Genomic DNA, 14043 nt, shown 5'->3' with positions numbered 1-14043 from the left:
ATACAAGTAGGTTATGCATATTCTATTTTTAATACTTACTACTAAAATTAATATGTAGAGATCAAGGCTTACAAGGTCATTATTAAAGATTATATCAATAATAAAGGCCTAATTCGTCATGAACAAAAATTTGTGAATACACACCTAACAAATGGTTAATGTTGCCTAACACATGCCTTACAAGTCACTAATACAGGTATTAATTAGGTATGTATTGGTGGCTAACATGTGAACCTTAAAATAAAGTGTTACCATATTTTTTTTAATATCATGTAATTTCAGTACATTTATCTACCTTCATTTTTCACATGGCACAGTGTAAATTGGAACCCTGGAAAATAGTCAACTTTCGTATTTGACAATTATGAGGCTGCAGACTAGGGTGTAACGACGCACCATGAAGCGGCTAAAAATCGACACAAATGGGTGAAGTTTACAACCAGTTGAGATAAAAAAAAATAAATCGCAATGACCACTAGCCTGGAAACCAGACTCTCTGACTTCGCAGAGAGTATGGCCTAGATCCGTAGGCGTTCGTTTATTTCGGTTGGGAGGGCACAGTTTGGGGTTTAAAATCATTGAGTTCCTTGAACCGCTTTGAACCAATCACAAATAACGGTTTAAGGTCATACAGAGAAGTTTCTCTGCAGCACGCCCATAACAAACGCGGGTGCATCTTATCAGCAAACAATCACCGTTTCATCTCATGTAACTTTCGCCAAATGCATCATATAGTGTTTTGTGAATGTACCCAAGTCAAATTTTCATATAAATGCACAAGTGCCCAAAGCGCCACTTTTAAGCTTGTATGCTTTGTCGTTTTGAAATTACCTTTTGAATGGGATTCCTATAGGGCTACTACTTTTTTGATACAATCAAGTAAAATTGTTATTTTTTCAAATACTATGAAGGCTGACACAACGCAAAACTTTGATCGAAAGTATCATCAGTGTCTCTCACATGAACTTCGAGTATTGAGAATGATGTTGGTGTACACAGAGTTTACTAAAAAGGTTTTGAACAACCGCTTGTTTTCTTGCTTTCTGCCATCTTGCAAGGAGTGGTTGTCCAAAATCTTTCTTTTTTAGTGAACTATGTGTACCGCAATGTTCTTACGCTTGAGTTCATATGTAGAGGCTACTGATGATAAGTCCGATACCAAAGCTCAATGTCGAGCCTTCTAAATGTTTGAAAAATAGCGATTTTGACCCTGACCATGCAGCCTAAAACTACAGTTTGACTTCGGTGCGTTCGCAGCCTATTTCAAGTGACAAAATCTATGATTATAGTTTAGCTGACGATATAACATCCTACTCCACTGTGAATTTGTTCATGACACTCCTGTTAATAGGCTAAACTATTATTTACATTTGCTCAAAGATTTCATAAGTATAAGTCCTTTTCGCTCCCTACGTTGATGTATTCCAAGCGGTCCGCTTCAGGGGCGGGGACGTAGTAATTGAAACACCATCTGCCATCGGCACCAAGCATGCATTTGAAAAAAAAAAAAATCACTGCACGCAATTGGATAACACTACAACCAATGTTTACTGACCAATTCCGGATGTAGACGCAATTTGATAACACTACGACCAATTCTGGACATTTGGACACGTCGCAGCGCTGTCATCATCAGTTTAGCTTGCCTCTGTCCCGCCTATATCAGATACAGCGATGTGATTGGTGCAGCTCGGCTCCGCGGGCGATGTGATTGGTGCATAGCTAATGAGCATCATTACTCGTCGCCAGTCACTCGCTGAGCAAGTTCAAATTCACCGGTGTGTGAGGTAGGGGTTAGTGTGTCCTGTGTGGGGTGTGTGTGTGTGTGTGTGTGTGTGTGCCAGTGTGGGAGGTAGGGGTTAGTGTGTCCTGTGTGGGGTGTGTGTGTGTGTGTGTACCGGTGTGGGAGGTAGGGGTTAGTGTGTCCTGTGTGGGGTATGTGTGTGTGTGTGTACACCGGTGTGTGAGGTGGGCGTTAGTGTGTCCTGTGTGGGGTGTGTGTGTGTGAGGTGGGCGTTAGCGTGTCCTGTGTGGGGTGTGTGTGTGTGTGGTGTGTGAGGTATAGTATAAGTATATATACTCTTTTGATCCCGTGAGGGAAATTTGGTCTCTGCATTTATCCCAATCCGTGAATTAGTGAAACACACTCAGCACACAGTGGTGAAGCACACACTAATCCCGGCGCAGTGAGCTGCCTGCAACAACAGCGCTCGGGGAGCAGTGAGGTTAGGTGCCTTGCTCAAGGGCACTTCAGCCGTGGATGTGAAGCCCTAATCAGTAGGCCACGGCTGCCCCTGCGTCCTGTGTGGGGTGTGTGTGTGTGTGTGTGTGTGTGTGTGTGTGTGTGTGTGTGTGTGTGTTTACCGGTGTGTGAGGTGGGCGTTAGCGGCGTGTCGTGTGTGTGTATGTGTGTGCGGCACGTGTGTGTGTGTGTTTACCAGTGTGTGAGGTGGGCGTTAGCGGCGTGTCGTGTGTGTGTATGTGTGTGCGGCACGTGTGTGTGTGTGTTTACCGGTGTGTGAGGTGGGCGTTAGCGTGTCCTGTGTGGGGCGTGTGTGTGTGTGTGAGGTGGGCGTTAGCGGCGTGGGCGGCGCCGTGTCCTGTGGGGGGGTGTGTGTGTGTTTACCGGTGTGTGAGGTGGGCGTTAGCGGCGTGGGCGGCGCCGTGTCCTGTGGGGGCGTGTGTGTGTGTGTGTTTACCGGTGTGTGAGGTGGGCGTTAGCGGCGTGGGCGGCGCCGTGTCCTGTGGGGGGCGTGTGTGTGTGTGTGTTTACCGGTGTGTGAGGTGGGCGTTAGCGGCGTGGGCGGCGCCGTGTCCTGTGGGGGGGTGTGTGTGTGTTTACTGGTGTGTTTACAGTAAGCGGTAGAAGCATGGCGGCGTGTCGTGTATAATAATAATAAACACGTGTGTGTAGTATGTTTACCAGTGTGAAAGTGCGGCGTTAGCGGCTCGGTAACCGATAATATATGTATGTGTATAAACACGTGTGTAATAATGTTTACGGTGTGTAGTGGCGTTAAGCGGCGTGGCTGGGCGCCGTGTCCACGTAGAAGTGTGTGTGTGTGTTTACCGGTGTGTGAGGTGGGCGTTAGCGGCGCGGGCGGCGCCGTGTCCTGTGGCGTGGTCTGGCGGGTGCTCGTCCGTGTCGTAGACGATCCTCGCGCTCCCGCCGCTCACGATCAGGGTCCTCCGCTGCCCGGTTAGCACCCTGACACACACACACACACACACACACTGTTACTTATTTGCTCATCATCATTATTATACATAATGCATTACTACACAAAACCCATCAGTACACACACACACACGGTCATCATCACTAGATCATGCATGCACACTTAAACACACACACACACACGAATTTGAGCATGTTCCAGTCGAACACGTAGTCGTAGGAGAAGCCTTGCACACACACACACACACACACACACACACACACACACACACACACACTTACGAATTTGAGCATGTTCCAGTCGAATACGTAGTCGTAGGAGAAGCCTTGTCTGTGGAAGAGGTTTCTGAAGAGCTGTCGGAGGTAGGAGTAATCCGGTTTGTCATCGAAACGCAGCGAACGGCAGAAGTTCAGGTAGGTGGCGAACTCCGCTGAAGACACACACACACACACACACACAGTTAGCACAAAGCCAAAGTGCATGTGGTTCTTCTAAAGGTGTGTGTGTGTGTGTGTGTGTGTGTGTCTGTGTGTGTGTGTGTGTGTGTGTAACCTACATGGGTAGCCCTTGCAAAGGACCTCTATGGGCATGTGTGTGTGTTAGGGGTGTAAATCACCAGTTTCATCATGATTTGATACGATATTGATTATTTAAGCCAACGATTTGATTATTTACGATATTTCAAAATTTGCATGCAATGCGATTCGATCCTGGGGGTCTGTTGTCGAGGAAATTATAGATTTTGGTTCATTTTCATGTATTAAAAAATGGCAAATATTAAAGGCTAAATGGACGGGCAAATATTAAACACTGACTTTGGAATGGGGCCGGGTTACTGGGCGTGTTATTTCCCCCCTAATAGCTGCGTAATCAGATCAGCGTCGTTAACCCGACTGATCACAGGTCACATCATTTTATTACTGCACAGTTCTGGATGCCCAGCGTCCAAGCCTGTTAAAACCTCTAGCTGAGGTGGTTCTATTGCGGAACCAAAGCCTGTTAAAGCCTCCAGCTGAAGTGGTTCTATAGCGGAGGTGAGCTAATAAGTACTGTAGGCCTAATGCAAACAGAGAGAGTTGCCCATCAACGGAGTGAGTGTATATTATCTTATATCAGAGCTACAGGCTACATGAACCACTTCTCTGCTACAGAACTTCTGTCACTACTCGGACGGAGAGTCGGTCAGTTGTGTAAACACTCAAACTTGAGATGCACTACAGCAAGCCTGCATGCTATGAAGCCAATGCATCGATATGCATAATTGTTACACCCCTAGTGTGTGTTGCCTACATGGGTAGCCCTTGCAGAAGACCTCTATGGGCGTGTGTGTGTGTGTGTGTGTGTGTGACCTACCTACCATGGATGGGCAGCCCCTTGCAGGAAAGTGTGACACCATGCGTGTGCAGGAACCTCTATGGGCATGTGTGTGTGCATGCTACCTACATGGGTAGCTCTTGCAGAGGACCTTTATGGGCGTGAGTGTGTGTTACCTACATGGGTAGCCCTTGCAGAGGACCTCTATGGGCATGGGCATGTGTGTGTGTGTGTGTGTGTGTGCTACCTACATGGGTAGCCCTTGCAGAGGACCTCTATGGGCATGTGTGTGTGCTACCTACATGGGTAGCCCTTGCAGAGGACCTCTATGGGCATGTGTGTGTGTGTGTGCTACCTACATGGGTAGCCCTTGCATAGGACCTCTATGGGCGTGCTCATCTTCTTCTCGCTGATGCGCTCGTACTTCTGCCTCTTGGTGGCGGCCTTGAGCCCTTGCCATGGCAACGAGCCCAGGTTAAAGTACATCAGCACGTAGCCCAGAGATTCCAAGTCGTCACGCCGGGACTGCTCTGTACACACACACACACACACAGGTTACAGTAAGGTCCATGACACAGGTAAAATTAGCTTAAGTACAAGTATATATACTTTTTTGATCCCGTGAGGGAAATTTGGTCTCTGCATTTAACCCAATCGGTGAATTAGTGAAACACAAACAGCACACAGTGAACACACAGTGAGGTGAAGCACACACTAATCCCGGCGCCAGTGACTGCCTGCTACAACGGCTTCGAGGGAGCAGTGAGGGGTTAGGTGCCTTGCTCAAGAGCACTTCAGCCGCGGCCCACTGGTCGGGGCTCGAACCAGCAACCCTCCGGTCCAGAGTGCTAACCAGTGGGCCACAGCTGCCCATTAGACACATAACTACAAACACACAGGTAAAATTAGACACATAACTACAATTACAGACAACTAAATTAGACAGATTGTGTGTGTATGTGTGTACGTGATGATAAGGATGGCTGGGGTGTGTGTTTACCGATGCCCAGGTGTGTGTTGATGGAGGCGTAGCGGGCGGTTCCGGTGAGGTTCTTGTTCTCCCGGTAGGGGATGTGCTGGTGTGTGCGGGCGTCAGCGGTACTTCTTGGCGAGGCCGAAGTCGATGATGTAGACCAGGTTGCCCTTCTTGCCCAGCCCCATGAGGAAGTTATCCGGCTTCACGTCGCGGTGGATGAAGTTCTTGGAGTGGATGTACTCGATCCGACTGATCTGGGAACAGGAAAACACACAGCTGCACTTCAGTTATGTTTCTGTGTGTGTGTGTGTGTGTGTGTGTGTGTGTGTGTGTAGTGTATATACACTAGGGATGCACGATATAATGGCAGCCGATAAGTGAAAAAAATTAAAATATTATTATCGTTCAGATAACAAAATTCCGGCCGATAATTTGCGCCGTTTTTTTTTTTTAGATAGATACTTTATTGATCCCCAAGGGGAAATTCAAGCCCTAATTTCCTGACTTTTTCCTAATTTTTAAAGCCCTAATTACCTGACTAGGCGTATGTAAGGCCCGTCTGGCTACACTGAGCTAAGTTGGCTACTTCTTCCTCAAAATTATGTCAGCAGTGTGGATGTTGTGCATCCCAGAATCCTCTTGTGAATGATCCTCCGTTTAACCTCAGCAGAGCGGCACTTCACCGCGCTAGTCGGGGAAACATATAAACAAACTCTTCGGTGGGACGAGTAGATAAGTAGGCCTAGTCCTAACCATTCCAGGCAGGTCAGCTTCTGTTACAGACAGGTTATTAAAACTTTCATCCTGCTGCAGCAGGTTGTTCGCAACAGAGTAGATGGACACAAAACACAGTCCGAGGAGTTGCAGCTTTATTCAGTTGAAACTAAAAATACGTTTCCGTCACAAACTCTGATTTGGTCGCTATAGTTTTTTATCCCAGCTTATCTGCTTTGAGCGTTTACTTCAGAGATATGAAAACGATTCATATACCGTCACTGGCCACTCTCTCGCAATTCACTGACGTCAGGTTCACTTAAAGCGATGGTTCGGAGTAATTTCACCCTAGGGTACTTTGCACCATGACCCTGAGCCAAACACCCTCCCAGAACCTTTTTTCCCTTGGTCGAACCCTGGCCGAGTAGCGTGATGGAACTTCCGTTTCTTCCGTGATTTGGGAAAAGCCCGTAAAAGTCCTGGCAGGAAGCATGCATAAGGATGTAGATCCAGGAATGCACTAATATTTTGTTCGTAGTCCAGTTTGCAACAATTATTAAGTATAAGTATATATACTCTTTTGATCCCGTGAGGGAAATTTGGTCTCTGCATTTATCCCAATCCGTGAATTAGTGACACACACAGCGAGGTGAAGCACACACTAATCCCGGCGCAGTGAGCTGCCTGCATCAACAGCGGCGCTCGGGGAGCAGTGAGGTGTTAGGTGCCTTGCCTACTAGTCGGGGTTCGAACCGGCAACCCTCCGGTTACAGGTCCGAAGTGCTAACCAGTAGGCCATGGCTGCCCCACTAATTAGTTTTATTATTATTATTATTATTATTATTATTAACACTAAGTTGTAAACACTTCGGAAAAAAATATTTAAAACTGGATATACCAAAAAATGTTGATGTAATCGCTTCCTGCAAGGACTTTTACAGGCTTTTCCCAAATCACGGAAGAAACGTCAACGCAGCGGTATAGTAGCAGATAATCAGGCAAGTCTTATTTAAATAAACTCCTGGTGCACTTACAAACTTTCTAATGCCTCGTTATTGGACTCAAGGTCATAGTTGTACTACTGCAGAAGTTTCGTACCATTCAGGGCATCATTAGTGGGGTAATTTACGAGATAAAAGTTGGTTCCATCAAGAGTGCAGAACGTCATTAGTTTCTGACAGCGCTACTCGACCAGGGTTCGACCAAGGGAAAAAAGGTTCTGGGAGGGTGTTTGGCTCGGGGTCATGGTGCAAAGGACCCTAGGGTTAATTACTTCGAACCTTCGCTTTAAAGGAGCCACACATAGGCCTAGGCTACTGCTATTTTGTTGACTGCTGCACCATTGAGGACTATAATGAGTTCACTTAAAGGAGCCACGCATGGGCCTAGGCTACTGCCATTTTGTTGACTGCTGCATCATTGCGGACTATTAGGAGTTCACTTAAAGGAGCCACGCATGGGTAGCCTGACGAACCAGACCCACATTAAAATGTAGGGTCTGGGCACTCACCGTTCGCAGTGCTCAGTCCGAGGGGCGGGATAATCGGTTGTCGACTCCTACGGACTTTCCCCTAAAGATGCCAGCTGCAGCAGCAACATTTCCGGAAAGGTACTGGCTTGATGAAATTCATTCTGGACTCTCTATCCGACCACATAAAGACCTCGGGATACTTCGGTTTGGCTTTAGGGACCCTCTACTCACTACCACGTAAGTGTGATGTTGTTTGGAACTGTAGAAGAGGTATAAAAATAGCGCTTTGTAGCGGCGAAATTACATGCCCGGGTCACTTCCAGGCTAACGAGTTTTGACTAAAAACGGTAAAATCAAACTTTCTCAAAACACATCCGAATGACATGATTTTGATGTCAACTCAACGTATGTACTCCCAATTATCCGTAAATTGATCTAAAGTGCATTTTACTCCAGATAATTCCATATCGGTGCATCTCTACACATGTACTTCCTGCATATGTAGTGTGTGTGTGTGTGTGTGTCGTGTACGTGCATGCGTGCGTGTGTGTACCATCTGGTCAGCGAGCAGCAGGACAGTCTTGAGGCTGAATTTGCGGGAGCAGAAGTTGAAGAGATCCTCCAGACTGGGCCCCAGCAGCTCCATCACCATCACGTTATAATCGCCCTCAGCACCACACCACTTTATAGTGGGGATCCCCACTGCAACACACACACACACGTTATAATCGCCCTCAGCACCACACCACTTTATAGTGGGGATCCCCACTGCAACACACACACACACACACACACACACATAAATTATAACTTTTATAGTGGGGATCCCCCCACTGCAACACACACACCGCGTTAATCGCCTCAGCACCACACCACTTTATGGTGGGATCCCCACTGCAACACACACACACACACATTATAAAGCCTCCAGCACCACACCACTTTATAGTGGGGATCCCCACTGCAACACACACACACACACACACACACATTATAAATCGCCCTCCGCACCACACCACTTTATAGTGGGGATCCCCACTGCAACACACACACGTTATAATCGCCCTCAGCACCACACCACTTTATAGTGGGGATCCCCACTGCAACACACACACACACATTATAAATCGCCCTCCGCACCACACCACTTTATAGTGGGGATCCCCACTGCAACACACACACGTTATAATCGCCCTCCGCACCACACTACTTTATAGTGGGGATCCCCACTGCAACACACACACACACGTTATAATCGCCCTCAGCACCACACCACTTTATAGTGGGGATCCCCACTGCAACACACACACACACGTTATAATCGCCCTCAGCACCACACCACTTTATAGTGGGGATCCCCACTGCAACACACACACACACGTTATAATCGCCCTCCGCTCCACACTACTTTATAGTGGGGATCCCCACTGCAACACACACACACACACACACACACACTCACAGTTAGCAATGGACTATATAGTGTGTAAGGGATAATGTATTGTCCGCCAGTAATTATCAGAAAATAAGTCCCGATGCACAGCGGAGGGGTTTTGCTTCGACCTGAAGGGACTTTTCTGATAATTACTGACGGACAATACATTATCCCGCTTATTACACGGCTACTTGCCAAAACGAGAAAAGAAACCTAACACCTTTAAAAATAATTTTGCTACCGCTTCGTGTCTTCCGCTGACAAAATAAAGTTCACCACACAGATAGAAATTGACAGTTTCAGGTGTTGCGTGGCAACGTCTTACTAGCTTACTTTCCCTTTCAATGAAATTCCATTGCAATAAGCGAACGGATGTCTTGCGGAGGGATATGAAAGACGTTAATCAACCCGTTGCCATTGACAGCGGTGATTTATATAGATTTAACATTGGGCCTTCCCACCGTTCGGGCCTTTCATGTGAATGGAACTTACTGCAGCACTCTGAAGAGCCGTGTAATAAAGTGTGTGTAACGCGTCTCACATCCTTCTTTGACCATATAAGGGAGTGCTTCCCCTGTGAGCTAACAGAGTGGTTGGGAAGCCCTGGAGACACTCACTGGAGGCTCTTACCCAACAACACACACACACTGGAGGCTCTTATCCAATGACACACACACACACTGGAGGCTCTTATCCAATGACACACACACACACACACTGGAGGCTCTTATCCAATGACACACACACACACACACACACACACACACAGGAGGCTCTTACCCAACACCACAGGACCAGAAATCTCCAGTGTTGCAACACACACACACGAAACTCTGGTGTACATCCACTCTATGCCTATAGGATACCAGTGCACTCTAGCCTGGGTGCCATTCCGAACTTAGTCCCGCCCACAACATTTGAGATATGGAAGTTCGGTCTGGCATTGCTCCATTGTGGAGCAAGTATGCTCGCCCTAGATCAGGCGGACCAATCAAAACGGGCTTTACGATGGACAGGTGAGCAACAGCGCCTGGTCTATCACGTCATCTGAGCACGCTTAGATTAGGCTTATGTTTGAAACAAAAACGCTGTGGCTAGAAGGAGACATGGCTTTTAAGACACCATTTGGAAAATTCATATTATTTAATGAGGTTGTATCACTGAAAACAATTATTTCTGAAAACTTTGGCCAAAGTTGAGATGTGGGAAAACTGGTGGTTTCACTTTCATCAAGGGAAAACAGCGCTGTTGCATTGCGACATGTTCCCTCGTTCGTTTGAAATCTCTGATTGACCACCTGTTCGAGGGATTTGCGACAGCCTTTCCCAGCTGTTTAAGATGTTTGTAGCATATCAGTGTTCAACATAATTATTTTTAAAAACGGAGGGGATATAGGCTATCCGTTTTTTCCTAATAGCCTACTCTACTATGTATCTCTTAGATTTCGCTAATGAGTGTTGTAGGAGTTATTGACGGCACTAACTTTTACAAAAGACCAGAAAACAATGTTAAGGCATTTGTGGAGAAGGATGTTTCATGTGTTTTCTTCCTACACCTCACGGTAAGCTATTTCGTTGCTCTGATTGGTTAGGTCTATCCAATTGAGTGCAAAGGCATTCCCCCCTGTATCGGTTGAAACACGCCCCATAATTACGTCCCAATGGAGCAGTATCAGACTCATATTCTGACAAGAATTGAGTATGACTACGTCAGGCTAAGTGCACTCACTCATCTTGTAGATCTTGCTCTCGATGTGCAGCTGGGGGTGTTTTGTCTTCACACATTCACACACACACACACACACACACACACTCACTCACCTCCTCCCTGCATCATCTTGTAGATCTTGCTCTCGATGTGCAGCTGGGGGTGTTTGGTCTTCACACATTCCAGCTTGATGGCCACTTCCTCTCCCACTGAGATGTCCGTGCCTGGGGGCGGGACCAAACACTCGTTAGCCAATCACAAAACAATCACATTTAAAACCGGCCCATCACAGCCGGACACTCGCTGGGTGCTGTGTGTGTCTCTGTGTGTGTGTGTGTGTGTGTGTGTGTGTGTGTGTGTGTGTGTGTGAGAGAGAAAGAGATCATAGGGTTTGTAAACCTGAGCCAGCTCGCCATAGGATTATAAAGCCGTTGGGAATTAGGGAAAATGAATAATAATTATTAATATTATTAATAATAATTTCTGTGCATTTTTAGAAAGTCCACAAGAGTCATGAGCTCCCAACAACTCCCTTTACTCTGAACCCGAGAAGAACAGCGCGTGCACACACACACACACACACACACACACACACACACACCAAGGCCAACAACTCCCTCTGCTCAGAGCCTGAGAAAAGACAGGCAACATTCTCAAACACACACACAGCAACATTCTCTCTCACACACTCACACACACACACGAATTCGCACTCATGAAGAATTCCTCCATGAAGCCCAGAAGGTGAATCATCTTCTCTGCGTGGAAGGAACCGCAACCACGAGTCAGAACATCAAGACAACAGAACTGGCAGGTGTGTGTGTGTGTGTGTGTGTGTGTGTGTAAGGGGTGGGAGGCAGGGGGGTGTGTGTGTTTTGGGGGTGCCAAAACACTGACCTAAATAAAAATGACTGAGCATTAAAAACATTACCTAAGGCACTATGACATGGGACAGCACTGAGTTTGAAGTGTGTGTGTGTGTGTGTGTGAGAGAGAGGTCAGGAAGTGCTAAGGCATGACACAGGACAGCACTAAGTCTCTACACAGGCAGGGCACTGAACTGGTAAGACGAAGGCTACTGTAGCCTCTACTGATGGTCACATCACACAAGACACGCGCACACACACACGCACGCGCACACACACACACACACACACACACACACACACACACACACACACACACGTTAAAGGCCTCTTCATCCACGCATTGCCACCAGCAGGGCATGGGGAGCACTTAAGCAGGAGCTGTTGCTGTGTTGGTCTTGGGGCTCAGCACAACCAGCTGATGAGGACTTCACACCTCCCCATCTCAAACACACAGTCTCTCAATGACTCATACACACAAACACACTTTATTGACACTATGTACACGCATTCACACTTGTGTAGTGTACACACACACGCGCGCACACCTGATGCTATCCGAGGGGACTGTTGACAGCACACCTGCAAAGGTTTTTTACTTCACACACACCTTTCAGTAAACAAGAACACACAGCTGGCAAAGAGAAGACCCCTACACACACACAGCTATATAACCATACACACACAGAGTTACCGAGGCAGACTGCACACACACAAACACACACCCTGCCAGATAAGGCCCTTACTGGAGAGCATCGGGCATTTCAGTGGCATAGTCACAGTGTTTCCCCTTAGCTGACTTCATGAGCATGTAACGTCATGGTTACAAGCTTTCCATAAACGACACACTTTGGCAGCAAACATGGTGTTTGAAACACCCATGCCGGACTATCTTGGGACGGAGGCACTCTGCCGTGGCCGTAACCAGTCCGAAAACGAGAACAACTTGGCAAATCTGACAGCTAATGTTACCAACAGGGTTTGTCAAGCACGGGCGGCTGTGACCAACGTTATCTAAAGCAGTACAAGACAATTACGTTTTATGCTATGTGAACTAACATTATGCTGTAGGCTCAGTGCCTCTTTCCGAGACAGACAAGACTCTAACGTTACGGTCAATCTTTTGGATGTTCCCAGACAGACAGCCTAGTTCTCAAACCGAGACAGTGACTATCCAGCCCCCTATCACTCCAGGGACAAGACGAGCAGCACTATGCTAGCTTCACGTTAACGTTCACTGACGGATGGGTGACGGTACCTTCTACTTTGATACCATGATAACGACAACCTAATCTTTACAGCCCTTTGCCATCTTCGTCTAGCGTCTAGCGTCTGATGTCGAGAGGCTAGTGACATTCACAGCTAGGCTGTGACAGCGCAGTTGTAATCTGCCAGAACTAGCTGGCTAGCATCTCTATCTCTGTTAGATTCACAGCCTCACCCCTTTGGCTGTCGACATTCGATAACGGACACATACATTGTGGAACTTACCAGGGTTCACAAAAACACAAACTACATTTTGATCGACTAAAAATGCACAGTTCAGTTTTAACGCTACTCACCCAAGTAGATGTCTCCAAAGGATCCACTTCCAATTTTCCTGCCCAGCCTGTACCTGTTTCCGACCCGCAGCTCCATTCTGCTTTAGCAACGTTACTGTGTACCGTAAGGCCCTTGTATTAAGAAATACAATACAAATATCAAAGTTCGCTTGTCACCTTGAATGTTACCCTCTCTCGGCTGTCTAACTAACTGGCTGGTAGACCTACACACCCCCCACCCCCCCGACTCCCAAAAGAGAAATCGGTTCCTTCCTGAACAGAGCAACTTTCACCATTGCTTTTCTACGGAACGGATCGCAAAATCTCCGTAATATTGGTCTCAGGTGAAATGTTATAAGGTCTATATTATGATCTTCGTATTTTGGAGGTCATCATTTATTCTCTTTCCGAGGATGGCGACGGATTTGCGAGAGATCTACCCTGTCAGACGCCTATGTCTAGAACAGAACGCACTTTCAATCCTCTCTACAATGGAACAGTACGCAACATTACTGTGACATCACTTCCCCTGGTAACTGCGTAAATGGGAGGGATCTAGTGAGCGCTATTTTACAGACTATGGCTTTGTGTAGTGGTGTTTCTGTTGTGCTTCAGTTAACCTGTCTAATCTGAATTCAATTATTACATATTATTAAGACACTTGCAATGAGAGCAAATTAGGCGACATACACTTTGGCAAATAGGTGAGACAACAAGAACACAACTGTCTTGCAGGCCTACCAACAGGAATTCTGTCTTCCTAAAGCCCTACTCAAATGAATATAGCATAACATCTTATTGTATCATTTGCATTATGAAATGCATGCCAGCAGTCTATTT

General features: G+C 46.8%; 1 protein-coding gene across 1 annotated transcript in view; it reads right to left on the bottom strand.

Moving 5' to 3' along the window:
* The window catches only part of LOC125295974 (casein kinase I-like), a 19117-nt gene extending 5401 nt beyond the window's left edge, over nt 1-13716 (bottom strand). Inside the window, 9 exon segments of the mRNA XM_048245569.1 lie at nt 2700-2756; nt 3124-3208; nt 3461-3609; nt 4853-5023; nt 5494-5587; nt 5589-5723; nt 8208-8356; nt 10910-11020; nt 13225-13716. Of these exon segments, the coding sequence (XP_048101526.1) occupies nt 2700-2756; nt 3124-3208; nt 3461-3609; nt 4853-5023; nt 5494-5587; nt 5589-5723; nt 8208-8356; nt 10910-11020; nt 13225-13300 (1027 nt within the window). The 5' untranslated portion in view covers nt 13301-13716.
* Between the last annotated feature and the right edge of the window lie 327 nt (nt 13717-14043).

Source organism: Alosa alosa, chromosome 6 (assembly GCF_017589495.1).
Source record: "Alosa alosa isolate M-15738 ecotype Scorff River chromosome 6, AALO_Geno_1.1, whole genome shotgun sequence".
Classification (NCBI taxonomy): domain Eukaryota; kingdom Metazoa; phylum Chordata; class Actinopteri; order Clupeiformes; family Clupeidae; genus Alosa; species Alosa alosa.
This window is presented reverse-complemented; position numbering and strand designations above follow the sequence as displayed.